Source organism: Plecotus auritus (genome assembly GCF_963455305.1).
Source record: "Plecotus auritus genome assembly, chromosome: 11".
Lineage (NCBI taxonomy): Eukaryota > Metazoa > Chordata > Mammalia > Chiroptera > Vespertilionidae > Plecotus > Plecotus auritus.
Window position 1 is genome coordinate 1,504,785 of NC_137777.1, and position 26,142 is coordinate 1,530,926.

The 26,142-nt window shown below is 65.9% G+C and overlaps 1 protein-coding gene across 1 annotated transcript; it reads left to right on the forward strand.

The window, feature by feature from the left end:
* Positions 1 to 624: 624 nt before the first annotated feature.
* GPR20 (G protein-coupled receptor 20) lies at positions 625 to 8,300 on the forward strand (the record flags this gene model as incomplete). The annotated part of the gene is made up of 2 exons (XM_080646964.1): positions 625 to 706; positions 7,192 to 8,300. Exon 2 carries the CDS (start codon positions 7,221 to 7,223, stop codon positions 8,298 to 8,300), a length of 1,080 nt encoding a protein of 359 aa, XP_080503090.1. The 5' UTR covers positions 625 to 706; positions 7,192 to 7,220.
* Between the last annotated feature and the right edge of the window lie 17,842 nt (positions 8,301 to 26,142).

Here is a 26,142-nt window from a genome sequence, read left to right on the forward strand (position 1 = left end):
GGGCATACAGGGGCACACACAGACACACACGGGCACACACGGGCATACAGGGGCACACACGGGCACACATGGGCACACACAGGCATACAGGGGCACACACGGGCACACACGGGCATACAGGGGCACACACGGGCACACACGGGCATACAGGGGCACACACGGGCACACAGGAGCACACGCAGGCCAGATGTACAAAACGCAGACCCCAAGGGCAGTGCGGGCAGGCACACAGACATCTGCCCTCCCAGCAGAAAGCTGGGTCTGCGGTCCTGCCCTCCCCCAGCACCCAGGGCGCACACGGGGGTCAGGGAGCCCAGGCTGCAGCCCCCAGACCTCCCCCTCGGCCCCTCCCCCTCCTGGCCGGTGCAGCTTCAGCCCCACCCCTAGGTGCCTCAGTTTCCTCCTCTGCCCCGCGGGGCTGTGGGCTCTGCAGCCCCTAAGCTCCTCCCGCCAGGGGCCTGACCAGGCTCCTCCAGGGGCCGTGGGGGGGTGGGGGTGGGGGGTGGGGAGTAGGGTCTGCCCCGCCCCCGCCCGCCCCCGCCCGCCCCGCCCCCACCGCGGTTGCCTTTGCCCAAAAGGAGCCCCGGGCGCCGGTGACGTCAGGCCCCAGGAAGGCAGCCGGGCCCTGACCGAGTGGCCGCGGAGCTGCCGAGGGAGCAGGGAGCTGGGGAGCCGGCGCTGCCTGGCCACCGGCTGGCGGAGGGAGGTGAGTCCAGGGCTGGCCCGGCCTCCGCTCAGCGCCGTGCTCACGCCCAGCACAGCCCGGCCGGAGGGGCTTCGGGTCCTGGCCGGGAGGAGCCACTGTGCAGATGGGAACACTGAGCGGGGAGGGCGGGAGGGCTCCCCAGGGCTGGTGGGGCGCCCCCCTGCCCCAGCCTCACCTGTGCTGCTGAGCCCCACACTCTTCTCTGGGTTTCATTCATTCACGCCCTCGTTCACCCAGCGGCTCTCGGACCCTCTGCCGGGCGCCCAAGGCGGCGCCGGATCTCCCACCTGTGGAGGCACTAGAAGGGGGACCCCAGGGGCCCTTGATGAGCTGTGGGACCTCGGCCCCCACCTTCCTCCAGGCTGGGCAGGTCTGGGGGCTGAGGGGCTCGTGCGGACAGGCTCCGAGCAGGGCGCCCCACCCTGTGGAGGCCCAGCCCAGCCACCCCACAGCTGAGGCTCTTAGCTCCAGCCCCCCCCTTTCCAACCCAAACAGGGGTGGGGAAACTGAGGCCCAGCGCACCGGCTGCCCGGCAGGGACTGGGAGCTGGCTCTGCCCCGTCTGGCTCTGGCTGGCGGTGACTGCCCTGTGAGAGGGAGCCGGTCCCGCGGGGGGCGGGCAGGCGGGCTGGGAACTGGCCCGTGGCCAGGGTGGCGGGAGGGCAGACACGGAGCAGCTGTGCGGCCTCCGGCAGGACTGAGAATGGAAGGGCGGGCAGGATGGAAGGGAGGCAGCGCTCACGGCCTCCAGGCCGGCCGCCCGCCCAGCTGCCCACTGCCCACCATACCCTTCCGCCAGCATGTGGTCCCGCCCAGCCAGAGGGGCGCTCAGGTCCCCTCCCCTGCAGGGGCCCCTGGCTGGGCCGCCCGGTCAAGCTGCTGCCCTGGCCTCCGGTTCCCCCTGCACAGGCCGTGTCCGCTGTTGGAGGCACGGGGCAGAGGACACACACCAGCTCCTCGCCCCCGCTGGGTGACTCACACATGCCTGGGGCTGGTAACACCAACTTGGGGGCGTCTGGGGAAGGCTCAGTGAGCCCCTGGAAGGGGACATCTTGGAGACAACACATGAATTGTGGGGTCACAACTCTGCCCCAGGGAAGGGTATCCAGGGCAACAGGAGGTCGGGGGGCACAGGGACGGCGGTGTGGGGTGGGGACTGGGGGTGGCGGGTGACACTGGCAGAGACACCTGCCGGGCAGAGGGAACAGCATGTGCAAAGGCCGAGAGTCCCAGGCCGGGATCTGCTGGAGAAGGGTGAGGCAGAGGCCAGACAGGATGCCTGGAGCCCCATCCCGCTGCCCCCAGTGAGGCTGCCTCGAGGGGTGAGCCGGGGTGGCAGCGAGGCTGTCTGAGCACCCCAGGACCCCAAGTGCAGGGACTTGCATTTCATCGGGTGGGATGTGAGGCAGAGTCCGGCGGGCGTGGCGGAGCCCAGGTGCCCTCTGCCATCACCCCACCCATGCCCACGAGTGGCCCCTTTCCCAGAGCCCAGTGGCGGGAGCCTAGATTCTGGCTGGCACCCCCTAGGACCTGCTGGGTGACCCAGGGCCAGCGGGGTCCCTCCTGGGGCCTCAGTAAGGGCCCAGCCGTCCTGGTAGAACCATAGGCGATATTCTCAAGCTGCTGCCATGAAACCAAGAATAACCAGAAAAATAAACAGGCAGATGGTTCCTCTAATATTGGCTATTTTGGCCCTGGAATGTCATCGCGTGGGGGGCGCGGGCACACACGGGTGCTGCGTGCCTGAGAATCTCCTTGTGCCCAACAAACCTCAGGTCCAGAGGTCCCCCCCCAGCCGGGCCTCCCCAGCCCGGTCCCACCCTGCGTGGCCTGGGAGCAGGTGACCTGGCTGCGAGCCACCAGCTTCACGCTGTGTGGCCTCAGGCGCATCACCCATCTCGCTGGGCCTCCGCTCCCTCGTCTGTGACGCCCAGGCCGGCTGTGTGGACGCGTGGACGCACAGCACCTGGCCCAGCAGAGGCTCCGAGCACCCTGGCCAGGGAAGAGTGTGTGCCCATGGCGGAGGCACGGCTTCCCTGCACCCCATACGTGGCAGGTGGGAGGCACCCACAGAGAACACGCAGGGACAGGTGGGCAAGGGGGCTCGAAAGGACACACCCCTCCCTGCCAACGAGGGGAGTCAGCATGGCCCCGACTCCCCGTGGGGTCTGGGCCTTTGTTGCGGGGCGCAGAGCAGGGGCCCAGTGAGCTGTGAGTGGACGCAGCCCCCATTCGTGGGTGTGGCCATCAGGCCGGAGAGAGAGGAGCCCCAGGAGGGGACAGGGTCAAAGGGCTCGGGAAGATGCTCATCCTTCCTCTGTGGGCGGATCCTGGGTTCGAGCCTTCACCAGGGCTCGGAGAAGCCCCGCCCTGGCAGCTGGGAGGTCCAGTCAGGGCCCCGCTCAGGGGGAGCCCAGAGCCGCCGCATTGCTGCTGTGAGGACTGTGAGCCTGGTGGGGCGCGGCTGGCCCTTCTCACTCCCTCAGACTCCTCCGGCCACTGCCAGATTTCATTCATGGGCTCACTCACTTATTCATTCAACAAACCGGTTCCCAGGATCCCAGGTGAGACCCTGGAGCTCTGAGACCTGAGCCAAACACGGTTAATGGCTGGTGGAGGCACACGCCTCCCCCCTGGACGGTTGCCCTGGCCCGGTCTCCAGGCCACGCCCAGCACTGTGCTGGGCACCACAGACGCACGCGGCCCCGCCCAGCTGGCCCAGCTTCAGGGTCTGCTCCACCTCTGCCAGGCCCTGGGCACCTGCCAGGAAGGGGAGGGACAGGGCCATGCCTCCCCTGGGAAACCCTAGTGACCCCATTTACCAGGTGAGGACCAAGCCTGCTGAGGGGGGACAAGGATGGGACGGCCACTCAGCAGAGAGGACGGGGAAGAGATGGTGGGAATGCAAAGTCAGAGGTGAGGGCCCAGGCTGAGGCCAGGTCACGGCTCAGCGTGTGACCAGGGTCAGGGCTCAGCATGTGACCAGGGTCAGGGCTCAGCGTGTGACCAGCGTCAGGGCTCAGAGTGTGACCAGGGTCAGGGCCCAGAGTGTGACCAGGGTCAGGGCTCAGCGTGTGACCAGGGTCAGGGCTGAGTGTGACCAGGGTCAGGGCTCAGAGTGTGACCAAGGTCAGGGCTGAGTGTGACCAGGGTCAGGGCTCAGCGTGTGACCAGGGTCAGGGCCCAGAGTGTGACCGGGGTCAGGGCCCAGAGTGTGACCGGGGTCAGACTGAGTGTGACCGGGGTCAGGGCTCAGGGTGTGACCAGGGTCAGGGCTGAGTGACCAGGGTCAGGGTTCAGTGTGACCAGGGTCAGGGCTGAGTGTGACCAGGGTCAGGGCTCAGGGTGTGACCAGCGTCAGGGCTCAGAGTGTGACCAGGGTCAGGGCCCAGAGTGTGACCAGGGTCAGGGCTCAGCGTGTGACCAGGGTCAGGGCTGAGTGTGACCAGGGTCAGGGCTCAGAGTGTGACCAAGGTCAGGACTGAGTGTGACCGGGGTCAGGGCTCAGCGTGTGACCAGGGTCAGGGCTCAGCGTGTGACCAGGGTCAGGGCTCAGCGTGTGACCAAGGTCAGGGCTGAGAGTGACCAGGATCAGGGCCCAGAGTGTGACCAGGGTCAGGGCTCAGCGTGTGACCAGGGTCAGGGCTCAGGGTGTGACCAGGGTCAGGGCTCAGCGTGTGACCAAGGTCAGGGCTGAGAGTGACCAGGATCAGGGCCCAGAGTGTGACCAGGGTCAGGGCTCAGCGTGTGACAAGGGTCAGGGCCCAGAGTGTGACCAGGGTCAGGGCTCAGCGTGTGACCAGGGTCAGGGCTGAGTGTGACCAGGGTCAGGGCTGAGTGTGACCAGGGTCAGGGCTGAGTGACCATGGTCAGGGCTCAGCGTGTGACCAGGGTCAGGGCTGAGAGTGACCAGGGTCAGGGCTCAGTGTGACCAGGGTCAGGGCTCAGCGTGTGACCAGGGTCAAGGCTGAGTGACCAGGGTCAGGGCTGAGTGTGACCAGGGTCAGGGCTGAGTGTGACCAGGGTCAGGGCTGAGTGTGACCAGGGTCAGGGCTCAGCGTGTAACCAGGGTCAGGGCTGAGAGTGACCAGGATCAGGGCCCAGAGTGTGACCAGGGTCAGGGCTCAGGGTGTGACCAGGGTCAGGGCTCAGAGTGACCAGGGTCAGGGCCCAGCGTGTGACCAGGGTCAGGGCTCAGAGTGACCAGGGTCAGGGCTCAGGGTGTGACCAGGGTCAGGGCTCAGAGTGTGACCAGGGTCAGGGCACAGTGACCAGGTCAGGGCTCAGTGTGCCTGGAGGACCCGGGAGTTGAGCCCCAGTGCTGGGGTGACTGGAGGGGCCGGGCACAGGCCTGGGCAGCACCTGACCCCTCCCGGCAGCGCAGGGGCGAGGCAGAGGCCCCGCTGGGAGACCTCAGCAGGTGCTGACCCTGAGCCCCAGGACGGGGCAGCCCCTGCTCACCAGGCCTCCCTGCAGGCCAGCCTGGAACTGAGCCCTGGCCAGTGAGGGCTCCTCTCCTGGGTGCACCCCGCCGGGCGAGGCAGTGGGTTCCCCATCCCAGCAGGCAGGGCCGAGTTCTCGCTCCACAGGGTGGGCGCTGCCAGAGGGAGCCTGTTCCGGCCCGTTCACAGCGGGCCGGTCGACTGGCTCCCTCGGTCACTAGGAGAAAGGGGTCTCCCCTCCCCCTTCGCCCCTGGCTGTCCACACGCCGCCCCTCCTCCCTGCGCTCTCCTTTCCCCTGGAAAAGCCAGAAATGTCCTTATTTGGAGGACCGGCCGCGGTGGGGCCGGGGGCCCGTTAACCCTTCCTTTATAAATAAAGGGATAAATCTCAGCAAGTTAAACAGCTCGGGTGGGAACATAAACAGAGGGGCAGCCCCAGCCCAGCCCCACCGCCCCCGCCAACGTGTCGGGGCCACCGGGCGTTTATGTAACTCACACCCACTCGGCCCCTCCGCCTGGCCCTGGCCCTGGCTCCGGCTCCGGCTCCAGCTCCGGCCCTGGTGAACCCATGCCTGTGCCTCCACCACAACCAGGTGCCTGCCTCTCGGGGCTGGGAGGGAACAGGGCGCCCGAGGGGCTACAGGGGTGGGCAAACTTTTTGACTCGAGGGCCACTATGGGTTCTTAAACTGGACCGGAGGGCCGGGACAAAAGCATGGATGGAGTGTTTGTGTGAACTAATATAAATTCAAAGTAAAGGAGCGGAGGGGAGAGCAAGAGAACCGGATAGAACAGCCGGATCCGGCCCGCGGGCCGTAGTTTGCCCAAGGCTGGGCTAGAACGTCCCTGCCCCTTGGGAGCGGTCTCCTACGAGGACCCTCACCCAGGGCGTTGTCCTGGCACAGCCGTTGGAAGCGGGGAGAACAGGTGGGTGGGCCGAGGACAGGCCGGGCCTCAGGGCGAGGGTCAGCGGGCAGGTGAGCATTAGGTGGGGACCCTGGTTCCCTGGCCCCGACCACGTGCCGGGCGCTGCTGTGCTCGGTTCCTTCTCCGCGGCCCCTCGTCCCCACGGGGCGGGTCAGGACTCAGGCACAGGGCGGCTAAGTGACTCCCCCACTTCGCCCAGCGTGAGGAGGAGGCGGGTGGGAGCTGGGTTCAAACGCCACACACTGCCCTGCCCTCTGAGCTGAGCCTCACTGGTCACCTTTGTCTCCGAGGTGCCGCCTGGGCCCTGCAGAGAGGGGCAGGCTCGGAGCACCAGCCTTCTTCTTCTTCCTCCTCCTCCTCCTCCTCCTCCTCCTCCTCCTCCTCCTCCTCCTCCTCCTCCTTCTCCTCCTCCTCCTCCTCTTCCTTCTTCTCCTTCTTCCTTCCTCCTCCTCCTCCTCCTCCTCCTCTTCCTTCTTCTCCTTCTTCCTTCCTCCTCCTCCTCCTCCTCCTCTTCCTCCTCCTCCTTCTTCTTCTTCTCCTTCTCCTTCTTCTTCTTTCTTCTTCTTCTTCTTCTTCTTCTTCTTCTTCTTCTTCTTCTTCTTCTCCTTCTCCTTCTCCTTCTCCTTCTCCTTCTCCTTCTCCTCCTCCTCCTCCTCCTCCTCCTTCTTCTCCTTCTTCTTCTCCTTCTCCTTCTTCTCCCCCTCCTCCTCCTCCTCCTCCTCCTCCTCCTCCTCCTCCTTCTTCTTCTTCTTCTTCAATATATTATTATTGATGTCAGAGAGGAAGGGAGAGAGAGAGAGAAGCATCAATGATGAGAGAGACTCCTTGACCGGCTGCTTCCTGCACGCCCCACACTAGGGATGGAGCCCACAACCTGGGCCTGTGCCCTGACCGGAATTGAACCCGGGACCCCTCAGTCCCCAAGCCGACACTCTATCCACTGAGCCACACCGGCCGGGGCAGAGCACCAGTCTTCTGCCAAAGCTCCACATGGGAAGCCCGGGCCGGGGCAGCAGCGGCCGGAAGGCAGAAATGCTGGGTGCTCGGTGAGCAGACCAGCCGGGGCCAGCCGCCAGGGCTCCCGTGCCACCGGGGTAACCCCATCTCTTTCCTCCCAGGCCCGGAGCGAGCGCTGGCGGCCGCCGTCATGGCCTCTGAGTCTCCGGCGGGGCCCTCGGCCGTGGCGGCCCCCAATGCCACGGCGCAGGCGGCCGCGTGGGCCAACCTGAGCGCGCCCGAGGGGCCCCTGTTCCACGTGTTCGCGGCGCTGGACGAGGAGCTGCACCGCGCCTTCCCGGGCCTGTGGCTGGCGCTGCTGGCCGTGCACGGCGTCGTCTTCCTGGCGGGGCTGGCGCTCAACGGGCTGGCGCTGTACGTCTTCTGCTGCCGCACGCGGGCCTCCACGCCCTCCATCACCTACACCATCAACCTGGTGGTGACCGACCTGCTGGTGGACCTGTCGCTGCCCACGCGCTTCGCCGTCTTCTACGGCACGCGGGGCTGCCTGCGCTGCGCCTTCCCGCACATCTTCGGCTACTTCCTCAACATGCACTGCTCCATCCTCTTCCTCACCTGCATCTGCGTGGACCGCTACCTGGCCATCGTGCAGCCCGAGGGCTCCCGCCGCTGGCGCCAGCCCGCCTGTGCCCGGGCCGTGTGCGCCCTCGTGTGGCTGGTGGCCGGCGCCGTGACGCTGTCGGTGCTGGGAGTGGCGGCCGGCGGGCCCTGCTGCCGCGTCTTCGCGCTGACGGTGCTGGAGTTCCTGCTGCCGCTGCTGGTCATCAGCGTGTTCACCGGCCGCATCGTGTGCGCGCTGTCGCGGCCGGGCCTGCTGCGCCAGGGCCGCCAGCGCCGCGTGCGGGCCATGCAGCTGCTGCTCACGGTGCTCGTCATCTTCCTGGTCTGCTTCACGCCCTTCCACGCGCGCCAGGTGGCCGTGGCGCTGTGGCCCGACATTCCTCGCCACGCCAGCCTCGTGGTCTACCACGTGGCCGTGACCCTCAGCAGCCTCAACAGCTGCATGGACCCCATCGTCTACTGCTTCGTCACCAGCGGCTTCCAGGCCACCGTGCGCGGCCTCTTCCGCCGGCGCGCCGCCGAGGGCGAGCCGGGAGCCGGCGCCGAGGTCGGCTTGCGCAAGAGCTCCGGGGGCTCGGGCCACCGCCACGTCCTCGGCCCCGGCCCCTGTGCCCTCACCCAGGCCCTGGCGAACGGGCCCGAGGCATGATGGGCAGGACCCAGCAGGGGGCCAAAGGTCAGGACCGGGCAGGGCTTGCCAGGTCAGGACCGGCTCTGCCCGGCCAAGTCGGGTTCACCCGGGCCCGTGGGCGATGCCTGCGCAGGGCACAGCCGGGATCCCAGGGCCCCTGCGCCTGCCAGGCTCCAGGCCGGCGGGGGCGCTGACCCGCTCGCGGTGCCTGGGGTGTGGATGTGCCCTGGACGCGGGCGGCAGGAGCGCCTTCTCGCCGGGTGTCCCGTCCCCAGAGGGGTCTTGAGCCAAAGGGACAAAGGCTTGTAGAGACTGGGGCTCCACGAGAGTGAGACTCTCAGCCCGAAGCCTGGCCCGCGGCTCAGGGGTTAGGCCGTTGGCACGCACGGAAGGGTCTGGGGTTGGACTCCCGGTTCAGGGCACGGACCTGGGTGGCAGGTTCCCCAACCCTGCCCCCGTCGGGGTGCCTGCCGGAGGCAACCAACGGGTGTGTCCCTCTCACATCGATGTTTCCCTCTCCCCGCCCTCCCTCCTTTCCACTCTTTCAATAGAAAAATATATCCTCTGGTGAGGGTTAAAAAAACAATCGTCAACCCTCCCCCTCCCCACCTCTCCCCCTCCCCCTTCTCCATCCATTCCCCTCCCCCTCCCCCTTCTCCATCCATTCCCCTCCCCCTCCCCCTTCTCCATCTCTCCCCCTCCCCCTTCTCCATCTCTCTCCTCCCCTCCTCCATCCCTCCCCATCCCCCTTCTCCATCCATCCCCCTCCGCATCCCCCTTCTCCATCCCTCCCCCTCCCCCTTCTCCATCTCTCTCCTCCCCTCCTCTATCCCCCTTCTCCATCTCTCTCCTCCCCCTCCTCCATCCCTCCCCCTCCCCCTTCTCCATCTCTCTCCTCCCCCTTCTCCATCCCTCCCCTCCCCTTCTCCATCCCTCCCCCTCCCCCACTCCACCCCTCCCCCTCCCCTTCTCCATCCCTCCCCCTCCCCCTTCTCCATCCCTCCCCTCCCCCTTCCCTTCCCCCTTCTCCATCCCTCCCCACGGAGACAGAAGAACAAGCACAGAAAGGAAATGGCAGGGGACACAGATTTCCTTACGTGAGTGATGGAAAGGGCCCTGTCTGTGGGACCCCCACCCCAGGTGCTGTGATTTGCATGGTGAGACCACAGACCGCCGGGGGCGCTAGCTCGGAGCCGGCACTTGGGAATCTGGGTTGGCGCCTGAACCTGCCGCCGCCCGCAGCGAAGAGGCTAGCTCTGGCCCTCCGCCCTGCGGGAGGGCTACCCAGCACGTGCGGTGCCACGCTGGGGCAGGCCGGGTCCCACTCAAAACCCGGTCCCGCTTCCTCCCACCCCGTGCCTGCGGTAGGAGGCGGCTCAGGCCTTCCCAAAGCCCAGCCCGGGAGTGGCCTCGGAGGCCTGCCTGCTGTCCCGGAGGCCTGCCTGCTGTCCCGGAGGACGGCGGGCTCTGGTCCCTCCTGCGGCTGAGGAAACCCGGAGCAGAGACACCCAGGGCCCGGTCGCAGGCTCCGGTCGCCTGGCCGCACGGCCTCCTGCGCGCCCGAGGCAGAGGCGCTGACCAGCTGCCCGCCCGGCTCCCCCTGGCTCCCGCCCTCTGGGGAGGGAGCCTTCTCTGGCGGGAGCTTTTTAAAATACGTTTTTATTGCTTTCAGAGAGGAAGGGAGAGGGAGAGAGAAACATCCACGATGGGAGAGAATCAATCCCTGATCGGCTGCCTCCTGCGCGCCCCGCACTGGGGACCAAGCCCGCCTCCCGGGCACGTGTCCTGACCGGAATCCGAAAGGTGACCTCCTGGGTCATGGGTTGTGGCTCAGCCCCAGAGCCTCGCCGGCCGGGCTCTGGCTTGAGCTTCTGACCGCCTCCTCTGGCCTGGCCTCCAGGATTGCCTCCATGTGCCTCTGGCCCCCAGGTCTGCAACCCCTCCATCCAACCTGGTTCCTCAGGGACAGCAAGGGCCTGGGGGGAGCCGCCACCATTCGACCTTGAGAGGTGGCCCCCTGCCTCCCGGGGCCAGGGCGGGAATGGGGCCCACCTCATGCCTTTGAGAAGCCCGCCCAGTGGCGCCTGGAGAGCCCTCGCTAGATGGACCAGTCTCCCCATCTCCGCGCCTCTTCCGGGCCTGGCAACCGGGGAGGGGCTGGGGGCCGGGCCCCCGCATCCACCGAGGCTTGCTCCCTCCTGAGCCCCAGAGGCCAACCTGTGGGGGGGAGGGGGGTGTGGCGGGGAGGTCTCTGCATCGCCCTGCCCTCCTCGCGGCCTCCCTTCCGGATTTTCGAAAGCCCGAGTGACGCGAGATGGCATGTGTATTTATATCTGATGTAAACAGTCTCCTTGACGAGATGTCTTCGTCCCGAATTAAACCTGTTTGTCCCCTTCGTGCCCTGACTCACTGCTGGGCAGGGGTCGCCGAGGGCTGAGCGGGGCGGCCTGCGCACAAGCCCCGCACCCACGGCCCGTGCCCAGGCAGCTCCCGGAGAGGCTGGGCCAGGGGCTCCTGGTTCTGCCATCCCTGGCCTCTGTGAAGGCGGGGGATGGAGGGGCTGCAGCGGGCAAACTGGTGGGCAGGGTGTGGGCACAGTCATTGGTGTCGGGACACAGATGGGCAGAATGACGAGTGTCCAGGGAGGAGAGGGGGACATGGGCAGGGCGGCCGGAATGCCCAAGTGTCTTATCACCAAAGGTACGTCCTGCAGGGAGAGGGAGGGATGGGTCCACCAGCTGACCCCGGGAGAGGGCGGGGCTTGTGGGCTTGCACAGTGGGGCTTGTGGGCTTGAAGCGCCCCATAAGCCTGGGAGGTCAGGACTGTCACCCCCATTTCACAAATGGGGGAGCTGAGGCTCCGGGCGTGTGGCTCCCCGTTCCTGCCTCACACACAGCAGGTCTGCGTCCCGGGCCAGGGAAGCGCTGTTGGAGGGGGGGGGGGGGGGCGGAGGGGGCGTAGGACAGGCCCATCACTCTGGCTGTCTGGCACCCTCTGCGCCGGAGGCGGCGGGGTAAATATTAGGGCCTGTTTGGATTAGGCTCCATTAATAGCAGGAAATGTCACGGTGGCGCCCGCCTGGCTTCCTGGAGGCCCGATGCCTGGGGCAGGAGTCGGCGCCCCGCGGAGATGGATGTCCCCCCTGCGTCCTGGTTTAGACCCCACACTTGCAGCACGCCCCCCAACACCCGCCTCCCACACCCCTCCGCCTGAAGGCACAGGCCAGGGACACCCAGGAGGCGTGAGAGCTGAGAAGACACTCCCGGGCCAGTCACGCCTCATCCTCACGCCCTCTGGGGGGGTCCCCACGCCCCGAGGGGTCTGTGTTCCCAATTCTCAGAGGGGGACAGGGAGGGTTCAAGGCCACTAATGTCACCTGCAAAGGAGCTAGACTTCCCACGCAGCCCTGCCCGACCCCGGGCCAAGGCCTCACCACCCCTTGCCCCTTAAAGCAGCCAGGAAGGCTGTGGGCCCGGGGGCGCGGACCAGTGGCTGGTGTCGCAGAGGGGAGGGGGCCCCAGTGCAGGGAGCAGGGGAGGGAGAGGACAGGCAGGGGACTGAGGAAAGGGGGGGACAGGCCCCCTGCAGCCAGGCCTAGGCCCCTGTTCTTTCTCTGCATCCCCCCACCTCCACATGACCCCCCTCTTTGCCCCTCGGAGCCTCCGCTGCCCCGACTAGCCGTCAGCCCTCTGCTGGCAGCCCCTCCCCGGCCCTGCCCTCAGGGCTCCCACACTTTGGGGGGGCCATTCCAGTGCGTGGCTTGGTCTTAGTGGTCCCCCCCACCCACCGGGCTGCAGCTGAGCAGCTGACCTGGGGCCTCCCAGCTCCACCATCTGCAAGTGGGAGCCTTGGGCCCCGAGGGCAGGAGCCCGGCTCCAGACCAGGGCCTGGGGCGGGGGCCGCTCGGAGCCCCCCTCCCCACACTTTGCTCATCTGTAATTAGGGCTTAGGACACAGGACTCCCCAGCCTGCGGGGGGGCTGGCCTGCTCCCCCTGCGCACCCAGTGGGGCTGCACGCCCCCTCCCCCCGGGCCCGCGAGGACTTGCTTCTCTTTTTGTTTTTATTAAACGGGTTGGGGTGACATTGGTCCACGTGGTCACCAGGTCTCGGGGGTGGGTTTCTGTGTTACAGGATCGGTGAGTTGCACCGTGTGCCCACCACCCACAGTCCCATCTTCTCCCGCCCCGTACATTAGGACCCCTCCCCCACCCCTCCCCTCTGGCAGCCACCGCCCGCAGCCAGGACGAAGGGAGAGGGTCTGCGCTCCTACACCAGCCGGCCTGCCTCCCCGGCCCCGTCACCCCCAGGGCTCAGTTGGGGAGGGGGTCCTGGGCAGAGGGGTGGCCTCACACAGTGTGGGGTCCCCAGTCACACCCCAAGCCAGGGAGGCCTTCCTGGGGTGCCACCTGACAGAGTGGGGGCTCCCGAGGAGGCTCCAGGGGGGTAGGGGCAGGGCATGAATTCGGTGGGAGGAGCGGCCAGGGGCACAGCCCACCATCGGGGCCCCACTGTGGCCCCGGGGAGAGCCCGGGAGGAGGCAGCGTTCCCCTCATCTCCCGTGTCTCCCAGGGTCCCGGGACCCACAGACCTTCACATCCAGGCCCCAGGATGAAGCGAGCTGACCCCTCGGAGCCCCAGGTGTCCAGAAGCACTGGAGGCTTTGGGACCCATTCCTGGGGGTCCGGGGCCTCCTATGGGCCTGCGGGGGGTGAGAGTCCAGCTGTAGTGCATGGGGTGAGGCCCAGGGGTGTGAACCCCCCTCTATCCTGCCCCAGGCAGCACCTGGGACCCGAACCCCAGAGGCTCACAGAGAGGGCGTCACAGGAACAGCGGGGGCAGCGGCTCGCCCGCCCATGCACACCCCTCGGCCACACCAGCCTCTCCATCTGGAGGGAGTCACATGCCATCCGGAGCCTCCGTTTCCCCTTCCGTCAGGGAGGTAATGGCCCCTTCTACCCCGAGGTGGGGTTGTGCGCATGAAACACGTGTGTGTGTTGTATGTGCGTATGTGTGTGCGTCACTGTGAATGTGTATATGTTGTGTGTGAGAATGCGTGTTTGTGTGTGCGTGTTTGTGTGTGCGTGTTTGCCGGTGTGTGGGTACACACGGAGCTCAGCACTTCAGCATCAGTGCCTGACCTGAGCTATCGGAGGGAACAGGGCTGCCTCCCAAGGGCCCCACACATTCATTCATTTCCTCTCATCCCTTCACAGCCTCGCTCACCTTCCCCGTGCAGGCCTCCCCGCAGGCCCTCTGCCCCAGCACACACGTGCACACACACACACACATACGCGCGCGCACACACACACACACACATACGCGCGCACGCGCACACACACACGCACGCACACACATGGGCACTGAGACGCCCCTTTCTGGAGCACCCCTCTGGGTTACGCCCTCTCTCCGAGCTTCCCCTGGAGCCTGCACGCACCTGGCAGGGGGGCAGAGCGAGGGGCACATTCCAGGCTTGGGTTCGGGCACAGGACCCTGGGTTCTCAGAGCTGCCCTGTCGTGGCCCAGCCCCTCCCTCTGATGGGCTGGAAGCGCCCATTGGACACAGGTGTCTGGAGGCCTGAGGCCACCAGGTGGCGCTGCTGGCCTGGGAGAGGCGGCCAGCATCCCGGCTGGGAGTAACCCTCCTGGTCGCCTCCACCACCGGACCCTGGGAGGGGTGGCCCGGGGGTCAGCAGTCCCAGGCAGGTGCCTGGGGGAGGGAGGGGCACAGTTTCCTGGCCCACCCAGGAAAGATGACACGGAAGAGGGAAACCCAGGCCCCCCCCACGGGAACCTTCCAGGCCTCTCCTCCCCACCTGCCAGAGGGCGGGGAGAGGAGCCACAGTGAGGTCAAATGGTGAGCCGTCCCTCCTGTGGAGCCAGACCTGACATCACCTCACTCACCACCTTGCGAGCCCAGAGAGGCTCAGACACCTGCCTTGTGTCACACAGCCTGGCGGCGAGCAGGAGAAACCCGCCTGAGGCTGGGATGTCCTGACCGGCAGCACCGGCACTTGCCCCAAACCCAGGTGTCGAGGAAGCAGGAGACAGACAGATGGACGGACGCCAGGGAGAAACGGGCCGGGCCATGAGTCACTTGGTGGTCCCTGGCCTCTCCGGTCCGGCGAAAGGGACAGGCCGTGCTTGTGGGGACGGAGGGAGGGTTAGGGCCTGTCGCTTCCAGAAAGACCCAGGCTGTGGGACTGGGTTCAAATCCCAGGTCCGACCCTTCGTTGCTGTGTGGCCTTTGGGCGAGGGAGCCCGCCTCTCTGAGCTCCCCGGTACATGGCCTTGCTAATGCCAGCTCCTCGGCGTTGGGATGGAAATGTGGGGAAGGGACACGCATGCAACTTGGCGCCACTCACATGGCAGCGAGAACAGTCTCCATGATGAGACTCAACAAGCACCTACTGTGCTCCTGGGCATGGAATCGGGGGCGCAGCAAGGGACGAGGCACAATCCCCACCTCAAGGGGCTCACAGCTCTCGTTCGGTCACTGAGGTGAGGGGTTGGCAGAGATCCAGCCTAGGGCTCGACTGCCTGCCACAGGGTTGGGGAAGGCTTTCCAGAGGAAGTGGCATTCAGTTGGGTTTTGAAGGATGAGTAGGAGTTTGCCTCTGGGAGAGAAGCAAGCGAGGACATGCCTACCGCAGGCGTGTGGGGTAGAGCTCACAGGCGTGGGCGCGCAGGCCGTGTCCCGGAAGCACGGGCTCGGAGGCCTGGCTGACGGGCGGAGGACGGGGCAGCGCGCTGCCCACTCCGGCCTCCGTTCCCTCGTGTCTAAAAGGATGAAGGCCTCACCTTCGCACTGAGACAGTGGCCGTGGAGAGGGCCAGCGAATGCTGATGTGCCCCCTTTCATTCCCCACGCTCCCCGCGGGGGCCTGGCCATCTCTGTCCACACGTGGCTACTTCCAGGCCCAGCGCGTCCTTTCCCACAGAGGACCCGGCTCCCGGCCACGGTGGGGGCACAGGGGCTGGGGTGCGCCGCGCAGAATCAGAGTCTGCTTCCGACCAGAGAGCCCCGGCCCCCTGGATGGAGCAGAGCCCGGGCACTGTCACCAGGGGTCCCCCCACCTCCCCCACCTAAGCAGGAGCGGGCGTGGGAGCAGGAGCAGGCGCGGGAGCAGGAGCAGGAGCTGGAGCAGGAGCGGGAGCGGGAGCAGGTTCAGGAGCAGGAGCTGGAGCGGGAGCGGGAGCGGGGGCGGGAGCGGGGGCGGGAGCGGGGGCGGGAGCGGGGGCGGGAGCAGGTTCAAAAGCAGGTTCAGGAGCAGGATCAGGAGCTGGAGCGGGAGCGGGAGCGGGAGCGGGAGCGGGAGCAGGAGCTGGAGCAGGAGCAGGAGCCCGGGCATTGTCCCAGCTCCCACAGGTCTTGCCTCCTGTGGGGGTACAGGATGGGGTTGGCAGGAAAGAGCCCGGGCTGATGGGGTGGGAGGGGCAGGAAGGGCCTGTGGGTGTGGAGGGGGGGAGGGGGACCAGGCGGGCAGGAGGGGGTGGCTGAGGTGGGCAGCTTGCCCGAGGCGGGCCAGCTAAGTCCTGACTAGCCATGCCTGCCTAGGGGCGGGGGGCACACTAGAAGGCTGGAGGCTTAGGGTTTGAGACTCTTCAGACCCAGGGCCTGAGCCCCCCTCGCAGGGCAGGGCAGGACGTGTGGAACCTGCAGCCTCGGTCTCACCTGCGCTCAGGCAGCCCCTGGGGCGCAGCAGCCACCAGGTCAAGGCCCAGGCCCAGGCCCAAGGGGCGGGCAGGCTCAGGGGGAGAGGTGGGGGAGAGCACAGGGGTCCCCACCCGGAGGAGTGCAAGCCCCGCTCCCACCCTCATGGCCCTGGGCTGGGGCCGTCCCTCCCCCATCTGCTTGGGGATCCTGACAGGGTCATTCACAGCAGCCAAGGGGCGGACAGCGAGAACCCCATCGGCAGGTGGACGATTCGACAGCCACTGGAATATTCCTCAGCCATGAAAAGGAGGAGGCACCGAGACACACACACACACACACAACACACACACACAACATACACACACACAACACACACACAACATACACACACAACACGCACACACAACATACACCACACACACAACACACACCACACACACAAAACACATACACAACATACACAACACACACACACACGCACACACACGCACACACACGCACACATACGCACGGCGTGAATGGGCCCCCAAAACACCGGGCTGCGTGAAAGGAGCCAGCAGAAGGGCTGTGAGGATGGCACGTGTCCCTGCTTCGCCAGGACAGGCCAGTCCACAGGAACACGGGCCGGGGGTGGGGGCGGACGGGGGGTGACTGCCCGCGGTCCCGGGCCGCCTGTGGACCTGGGAGACTCGGGGACTCGGCAGGGGGCTGGCAGCACCGTCCCTCCACCAAGGGCACTGGGCTTCCCGCTTTGACTGTCCCCTGTCTGTCGTGTGAATTTCACCCCCAGGAAGAAGCCTACTGGAAAGCCCTCGTCTGAAGGGCGGGGGTCAGGGCAGCGCACAGGGCTGGCGAAGCGATCCCCCGATGTGTATACTCGGGGAGCGCCCGGCTCTGCCTCCCGCCAAGCCCAGCTCCCTAAGGCCGGGCTGGCCGGCTCTGGAAGTTTCCAGGGAGAAGGTCTCCTAGAGACTGGCCAGCAGGCCCATCAACTTCCACGTCACCTCCCACACCTGTCATTCCAGGAGGGACCCCAAGGCCACGCGTGGGACTGGTGGGGGGCGAGGCAGCCCCCTGTGGGCACGCCTGTGGCCTGGGGGCTCCTAGTGGCACTGCTGAGGGTCCCGGGACAGGCCCCCCACCTGCTCCGTGATGGCGGCGGGCGGGGCTCGGCTGGCCTCTGGCCCCACAGAGCTGTCGGAGCCTCCTCGGCTGCTGTTACACAATCACCCCGACTCAGTGGCTTCCAACAACAGGGACCCTCTGACCTTCCCCACGGCCAGGAGGCCTCAGATCAAGGGCAGCCTGCTGGCTCTCTCCAGGGAGAACCTCTCGCCCCCCCTTCCCCAGCTCCTCGCACCCGGGCCATGCTGTGCCTCTGCCCCCCCCCCCCCCCAGCTCACCCAGGGCCCAGGCAGGCCCCACCAACCCTGCCCACCCACCAGGCCCCATGTGCCAGGCACACTCCCTCCCCTGCCACCCGGCCAGAGCAGCATCCCTCGGGCAGTCCACGGAGCTGGGCACAGGCCTGGAGCCCAGCGGGCGTAGGGACAGCTACCAGGTGGCCAAGCGGCGAACAGGCCTCCCGGGCGCCTCCCCACCCCCACCCGGCGCCCTCAGCCCAACCTTGGCCACGACGCCTCACCTTCCCAGCCCTGGGCCGCGCCAGCCACTCGGAGAAATGAATGTTCCCACCCGCTGACTCACAGATGGGAACACGCCGAGGCCCTGCCAACGGCCACCCGGCCCGTGGGGACACTGCCCTGAGAAGCCGCCGGCCGTCTCGTGGGGGCGGGGGGCTCGGCGCCCTGGGCCCTCTGCAAGCTTGTTCGCGCCCCACGAGGAGGCAGGAACCCCATCTCATCTGACAGGAACTGAGGCTGCAGGGGGAGGAGCCTGGGGTCCAAGTTCCCTCCCAGGTCAGAGGTGAACTGGCCACTCACCCGAGGCTGCTTCTGGCAGGGACTGGTGCCTAGGCCTGCCGCCTGCCCTCTGTCCCCTTCCCCCTTCCCCCCAGCCCATCCCTTCCCCGCCTCTCCCCCTCCTCGGGAGGGAGACTTCAGATCCGACCTCTGAGCCTGGGGCACCTCAAGGACCAGCTGCGCATGGCTCCTCACCGTGAACAGCTCAGAGGAGAGCCAGCCCCAGCCCCCAGCCAAGGGGGCCTCAGGGACCCCATGGTCCCGAGACGGACACCACACCAGGGATTGGAAAGACTCCCCAGCCTGGACACCCCACCCCCGTTGTCCCCTGCCCGGAGGGGCCTTGCTGATGGACGGGCTGGGTCTGCAGCCCTCCCTGGGCCGGGAGGTGAGCTGTGGTGACAGGGTCAGCGTGGTCCCAGGCACAGAGGGACCCAGCTGTGCCAAGGGTGAGGTTTGCTGGGCAGGCAGCAGGGGGGGTCTCAGGGGGAGGCTGGGGATGCTGGGAGCTGCACTGCTTTGGGCCTGGGTGGAGACCACACTGAGCCTCAGTCTCTCCCTCCATAAAATGGGTGGAATCAGACCTCCACCCAGGGCTCAGAGGGGCAGGTAAGAGACAGACTCCACCACCGACGTGGGGCCTGACCCCTCCCTCAGCGGGTTAGCTCCCAACATGTGATGCAGGCCTAGAACCCAGCCTGCCTAACCCCAGAGCCCACCCTGAGGCGGAGGTGGCAGAAAGGTCACAGTGCCCAGGCCACCCACCAGGGCCCAGGCACCGGGGTCTTTCAGGATACTGTGTAGACTGTTAACCAGATTTTTTTTTTTTTTAAATTCATATTCCAGTCTGGCTAGTGTAGGTCAGTGACCGAGCGTCGCGCTTCCCGGTCAGGGCACAGGCCCGGGTGGCCGTCTTGATCCCCAGTGTGGGGCATGTAGGAGGCAGCCGATCAGTGATTCTCGCTCATTATTGATGCTTCTGTCTCTCTCCCTCTCCCTTCCTTTCTTAAATCAATAAAAATATATTTAAAAATTCGTATTCCATGAAAATCTGTTTGGGCGCGCTCTCATTTGTAGTAAGTATTTAAGATCCGCAATAGCACTCCGTGTGGGGTCCTCGACAAGGTTCTTTTCCGCAAACATTTCGTAGCATCACCTTGGAAAAGGGGTCAAATATACGGGGAGGGAGGAGCCTGGACTTGGGGCCCTGAGCACACAGTAGGGTTTACAGATGCCACACTATGAAGTTGTACACCTGGAGCTTATATAATGTTCCGGCCAATGCTGCCTCAATACGTTTCATTTAAAGATTTTAAAAAGCTTCTGGTCCAGGCGCAGGGAAGGTGGGACTCGGACCAGAGAGGCAGGGAGGGGAATGTTGCTCCTCATCCAGGTGTGGCTCGGGCCACAGCATCATTCACAAGCAGCGCGGTGGGCCGATGGACTGGGAGAGGGAGCCTGGGAGATGGAGATGCAGAGCGATGTTATCGATATTATCATCATCGCTGCTGCTGAATGTTCATTACAGGCCTCGCCATTGTTCCCGGGTCCCAGGTGCTCTATCTCCAGTTCTCACCTCCGTGGCCGGGAAGTCTGGGAGTGCCTACGCTGGGTTAAGCATTGCTCTCTATTCAAAAATTAGAACAGACCCCCGACACCCTGGTGATACCCAAGAGTGGTCGGGCTGGGGCCCCAGGCAAAGGACTTGCCTTAGCTGCTGCGGCCACAGTGGTGAGGCCAGCCGCTGCCTCTTTGCATCTCTCCCGCCTTCCTCTGCTGTGCGATGCCGGGTGGCCAGGCACCCTCTCTGAGCTCAGCTTGCTCCCTGCAGAATGGGGGTGGGTCTCGGGGGCCACCTGCAGCAGGGACTCGGCCCTCACCGGGGTCAGCCCCGGGGGTAGGGGAGGCTGCCTGCCCGCACCAGGCACACATGCCCCCTGGTTTCCCCTCTCCAGCTGCTCTGTCCCTTCCCCTCCATCTCAGGGGCGTCCAGGCTCCCTGTGACTCAGTGCCACCTGCGGGCAGGCCCGCCCTTCCCACTGGGCATGCGCAGAGGGCACACCACCTGTGGGGCTGAGCATGCGCAGAGGGCGCACCGCCTGCGGGTGGGGCTCCTGGGTTGAGCATGCGCACGGCCTCCTCCCAGACCCACCAATCAGAGCCGGCGGGAGGGGCGGGCGGCCGCCCTCCACGTGCACCAAGTCCCGGGAACCGGTGGAAGCGCCTCCACCCGACCCACGGCAGCCCCCGAGGCCAGCCCGTCGGAGGACCTGGTGGCGCTTGCCTCCTGCACGCAGACACCCCCTTCCTCTGCTCCCCCTTCTGGTCCCATCCAAGCTCACAGCCTCACCTAGGTCGGAACCCACCACCCCAGCTTAGTCCCCTTCCCGACGGCCACTGTCCTGGATTGAGATGAACAGCATCCCAGCTCCCCACCCCCCTCCCCCCCAGACCTGGCCAGGCCCTGCCGGGTCCCCAGCCCCCACCCACAGCGGCCCGGCCCGGCAGCGGAGCGCCTGCCACAAGACATTTGGATCCCGGATCCCACCGCTTCCTACGCTCCGTTGGGTTCTCATAGCCACTTTCCTGGCCCCGTTCCCTCTGCGATGCGCCCTCCGAACGCCAGCCAAGCATCTCTCCCAAGGCCAGACAGTCACAGGGCTCACTCACTGTCCATTTACAAGATTAGTGTCTGCCCCAGGCTGCGCTCCGGAGGGCAGGGCTGTCCCTTTTGCTCCCAGCTCAGTCCCCGGGGCCTAGCATAGCACCAGACACACAGTAGGTGCTCAGTACATATTCAGGAGGTAGGAAGAAGAGAGACGCACACCCCGAGGCTGGGCGCAGGGGGCCAGGGGGAGGACCCCAAGGACTTATTCTGAAGGAAGATGAATGATGAGCGGGAGGTTGGCTTTCTATCCCGGAGCAGAGCTCAGGTGAGATGAGGCCACACCCAGAAAGGGCGATCCCGGCGGCCTTCCTGGCAAGGCCACAGGCAGCTCTCGGTGGGCACCCACCGTGCACACAGAGGACATGGAAGCCGCCCCGTGGCCCATGACAGCGGGGTCACGGAGTAGCAATGGGAGGCCCCTCGCCCGGGCCACAAGCTAGATGCGCTCCCGACCCAGTTCTCTGTGTGCGGAGTCCTGGGCCAGGGCGGGGGTAGGAGGACTCTGCCTGCTAGCCTGCTCCCTCAGAGCTCTGGGGATCTGTGGGGACAACCCCTGCACCCCAGGTGTCACGGGGAGGCCCTCATGCTGGTGCTGGCCCTTCCTTCCCCCAAGGCCCTCGCCTCCGGCCCTGCGGGGGGCCGCCCTGGCCCAGTGCCCACCGGGGTGTGAAGTGCTTCCCGAGGGCATCCCCGGGGAAGCCCCCGCCAGCCGCCTGCTGTGGAGTCCATCAAGGAGGCCTTCCTTCCGGCCTCAAGCCGCCAGGGCCACAGGGGTCAGGCCTCGGGTCACCCTGCAGCTGGGGCAGGAAGCCGCACATTAGTCTGGAGCGGGGGTGGCCAGGGGCCGGGAGGCTGACCCCTGGGCTGGGGACACCAGCTGTCTGGGTTGACACTGACTGGGGCAGGCCTGCTGCTCTGCAGCCGCGCACTGGACAGTGGACAGAGCTCAGACTCAGACTGATCTCTGAGCCGCCCGGGCCAGGCCCCTAAGTCCATCGGGTGTGCCCCACCTGGGCTGGCACCTGAGCGGCGAGTCCGGGGCCTCCCACCATCCTCCCGGCCTCCAGCGACCTCCACCGCCCGTCGCCCACACCTGGGCCACCACGTGGCCACTGAGCGCTGGAGGCGCAGCTGCTCCCAGTCCAGAGGAGCCGTGTGCATCGCCCGCCCGGTTTCAAAGACCGAGCATAAGAAAACAACATAAGATGTCTCCAATTACTTTCCATGCCAATGACGTGGAAATAATATCACGGATATATCTGGTTAAATAAAATACATTATTAAAATAAACTGCACCGATTCCCCCCCTTTTTAACATGATGCCCGGCTGGCATGGCTGAGCGTTTGAGTGTTGACCTATGAACCAGGAGGTCACAGTTTGATTCCCGGTCAAGGGCATATGCCCAGTTTGCGCGAGCTTGATCCCCAGCATGGGGCGTGCAGGAGGCAGCCGATCCATGATTCTCTCTCATCATTGATGTTTCTCCCTCTCTCTTCCTCTCTGAAATCAGTAAAAATATATTTAAAAATAATAATGACGTGACTGTGAAGCTTCCGAGGTGGCTCGCCTTCGGTTTCTATCGGAGATCACTGCCCACACCGTCCTCCGAGGGAGCTTTTGGGTGCAGACTCCGAGCTAAGAGAGGTGGGGGATCTGCAGAGCCTAGCGTGCATCACACGTGACAACTCCGTGCAGCTCCGAGCTCAGTGCCCGAGAAGAGAGTGGTTTCTTTGACACAGCCACGCCCATCGCTTTACAGAGCGCCCAGGGCTGCCTGCGGAACCGAGCGATAGCAGCGAGCCTGACCCTCCAAGATGGAACTGTTGGCTGACCCCTGCCTGAGGTGATCTTCACAGTCCCCTGGATAGGTGCTGTGAGCCAGTGGGGAAACTGAGGCATGGGGGGGGGCTGAGTAGGCCATTAGGTCCACAGTGCGCCCCACCCGGGCTCAGAGGTGCCCAGCAGCCCGGCCTTTCCCAGCTGCACAATCCCGGGGCTCCGCGCTGTTTTTGTTTGTGGAGGGTGTGATGTGCCTTTAAATATTCATGAATCGCCCACACTGATTGGAGGCCAGACGCTGTCCTCAGCACTTAACACAGTCATGGGAACGATCTTAACCACCTCCCTGTGCTCCTTAGCTCGGGCTGCCGTGACCCACCCCACAGACGGGGCGGCTGGGATGGGGCATCGGGGGCCTCACGGATCAGGGACTGGGAGTCCAGGATCAGGCGGCCGCAAGGTGGCCCCCGAGGACCCTGGTCCGGGTCCTGACCTTGGTCCCCACGTTCGCTCTCCCTGCGTCCCTGGGCCCAAGCATCCGCCTCTCCTAAGAATGCCAGTCAGATGGGGTCCAGGCCCACCCTAGGGACCCGCTATGGCGGGGTCACCTCCGTGAAGGCCCCTCAACAAGGAAGTCCCCCCCGGGGCCCTGCGGGTCGGGACTCAGACATCGGAAACTGGCCGGGCCCATGTGGCTCAGTGGTTGAGCATCGAACAACGAACCAGGGGATCATGGTTCCATTCCCAGTCAGGGCACATGCCCAGGCTGCTGGCTCGATCCCCAGTAGGGGGCGTGCAGGAGGCAGCCGATCCATGATTCTCTCTCATCCTGGATATTTCTCCCTCTCTCTGAAATCAATATTTTTTGATTCAAGAAAAGAAAAAAGAAATCTGGGTGGCACAAGTCAGCCTGTAACACCCCAGAAGGGAAGACTCACCACCCGGTTTCACGACAGAGGGCGGCCGGCGGTGAGAAGAGGACCAGGACCCGGCCCGCCCAGAGGGCTGCGGGGTCACCTGGAGGGGAGGCTGGAGAAGGGGGCCCAGCCTGTGGGTGAATGAGGCTCACCAGGGCGCTGTCACAGTCACATTTCAACATCTGGATCCTTGCAACAGCCTCCTCCTCCTCCTCCTCCTCCTCCTCCTCCTCCTGGCTAAGTGGCTGGGCGCCGGTGATCCCTGGTTCTTCTCCAGGGCCCGGTGCGTTCCCACAGGTGGGGCGGGTCCTGCCCTGCCCGGGGAGCAGCCCAGCGTGGCACCTTCCCGCCCAGCCACCCCACCCCCGGGCCAGGATGCCGCTGTCCCCTGGCTGAGCCTCCGCGCGCACATCTGTGAAGCAGAGGACTGGGTGCCTGGCCACACCCAGGACAGGACACCCACAGCAAGCACCCCGGGAGGGCGTCGCTGGGAACCCCACCGCGGAGGCATGTCTCTAATGCTCAGAAAGTCCTGCAGGGCCCGGCCGGCGGGGCTCAGGGGTTGAGCGTCGACCTGTGAACCAGGAGGTCACGGTTCGATTCCCGGTCAAGGGCACATGCCTGGGCTGAGGGCTCGGTCCCCAGTGTGGGGCGTGCAGGAGGCAGCCGATCAAGGATTCTCTCCCATCATGGATGTTTCTCTCTCTCTCCCTCCCCTTCCTCTCTGACATCAGTAATAAAATATATATTTTTAAAAAGAAAGCCCGCAGGGGCCTGACCAACTCTGGTGGGGTGAGCGGCTCCGGGCGGGGGGGGGGCGGGGGGGGCGGGGGGCAGGGAAAGGCAGGCTGGGCTGCACCTCGGCTTCTCTCAGGCCCTTTCCTGCTCTGGGGTGAGCGCCCCGAAGGCTCTCAGCTGTGCCTTTGAGCCGGTCCACGCGCGCGGCTGTCTCCCTCCCACGTCTCCGGGCGGCGGGAACGCCTTGGGAGCGACGCTGCATTTGGGCTCAGCTTGGGCGGTAGGGAGCGTGCGCAGGGCGGGCGGCGTGCTGGCAGAAGGAGCAGCTGGGTGGGGAGCGTGGCCGGCCACTGACAGCAGCCCCTCTGGGCACCTCGTAGTGCAGGTGGGAAGCCTCCCGCAGCCCCCGCCCGCCCCCCCTCCGGCCCAGCCTTCCCAGGGGCCGCCGGCTTGGAGCAGATCTCAGGCCTTGGTCCTCTGCAGGTGCTGTTCCTTCGGCTGGAACAGCTTCCCCACCTTGTCTGTGAGCAGAGACCAGCTCCCCGACCACCTGACTCAACGCCGCTCACCCAGGAGGCCCCCTGAGTCCGCCCGGGAGCCCCGGCTGCGACTTGCCTTCCCCGCGACGCCGGCTCTTTCCCTGAGGAGGAAACTGAGGCACGGGGCCCTGGGTGCAGGGGACGGGACACGGGCTGCTGTTGGCCGCTGTGCAGGGTCCGTGGGTGGAGAATGGCTGGGGGTGACCTCGGCTGTGGGAACCCCGCTGGGGCCCAGGTGGCAGCAGGAAGGAGGGGTCTCGGCCAGGGACTGCTGGTGCCTCGTTTCCTGAAGCTGCCTAAACCCTCGGGCCCAAGGCCGACCCTCAGGGGACAGCAGCTCAGAAGCAGGGGTCCGAGGCACGAGGCAGGCGGCAGACAGCAAAGCCGGGGCCTGTGCCAGCTCTGGGTGTGCCTGGGTGCGCGCCAGGGGGTCCGAGGGCCTGTGGGGCGAGGCAGGGGGGCGAGCGTGTCTGTGTGCGGTGGGAGGTGTGCGGGCGCTCCCAGGGGGCGTGGCTGTGGGCACGTGGAGGTGAGTGTGCAGGCCAGGTGTGGCGCGGCACGTCTGTGCATGCACGTGTGTCAGTGGGTTCACCTGCAGGTCTGCGGGCACAGTGTGTGCGTGCGGGCACAGTGTGTGCGTGCGGGCACAGGTCCCCAGCCCGTGGCAGGGGCCCCCAGGTGATGACCACAGGTCTCTCTCTGGAGGCATCAGAGACTCGCATGCCCCCGGCCACCCCTGCCAGTGCCATGTGGCACTCAGGGAAACCGAGGCAAGGAGCCGGCTGTCTGACTCACAGCTGGCAGAGGGCCCAGGGACTGGAACATCTGCTTCCGACTCCAGCCCATGCCCTTTGACCCCCGTGGAACGAGGGGGCTGGTGGGCACGTGGAGGTGAGTGTGCAGGCCAGATGTGTCCGGCTCCTCAAACCCGGAGCTCTCCAGAGACTAAGGAGGGACCCCGAGGTCCACACCCCCCGTGGCCACAGTAAACTCTAAAAGTCCCTGCTCAGCCCTAGCCGGTGTGGCTCAGTGGATAGAGCGTCAGCCTGCGGACTGAAGGGTCCCGGGTTTGATTTGGGTCAAGGGCACATGCCTGGGTTGGGGCTCGATCCCCAAGAGGGGGCGTGCAGACGGCAGCCGATCCATGCTTCTCTCATCACTGATGTTTCTATCTCCCTCTCCCTCTCCCTTCCTCTCTGAAATCAATAAAAACATATAAATAAAAAATAAAAGTCCCTGCTCAGAGAGAGAGCCGGCGGGGAAGGCGGCGCAAGCCGGCTCCCCGGGCGCGGGGCGTGGGCAGGGCCGAACCAACCCAGCAGGTCGGGCAGGAACTGGGTGGCCTGGTTCCATCCCAGCACCCGCCCTGCAGGACGAGGGTGACCTTACTCCTGGCCCGAGGACAGCCTGGGGTAAAGGACAGAGGGTTCAGAGCGGCTGTCACGGCGGCGGGGCCGGGCCAGCACTCAGCTCTCCACCTTGTCCCGGGCGCAGGGCGAGGCTCCGACGAGAGGGTGGGAAGGGCTCGGCACGGAGTAGACGCTCCGTCAATGCCAGCCGCCAGCCGCGTGAATTCAGGCCCACACCGCACGACGTCTGCGACCTCAAGCAGGAGTGGGGGCAGCAGGCGGGGCGCTGGGG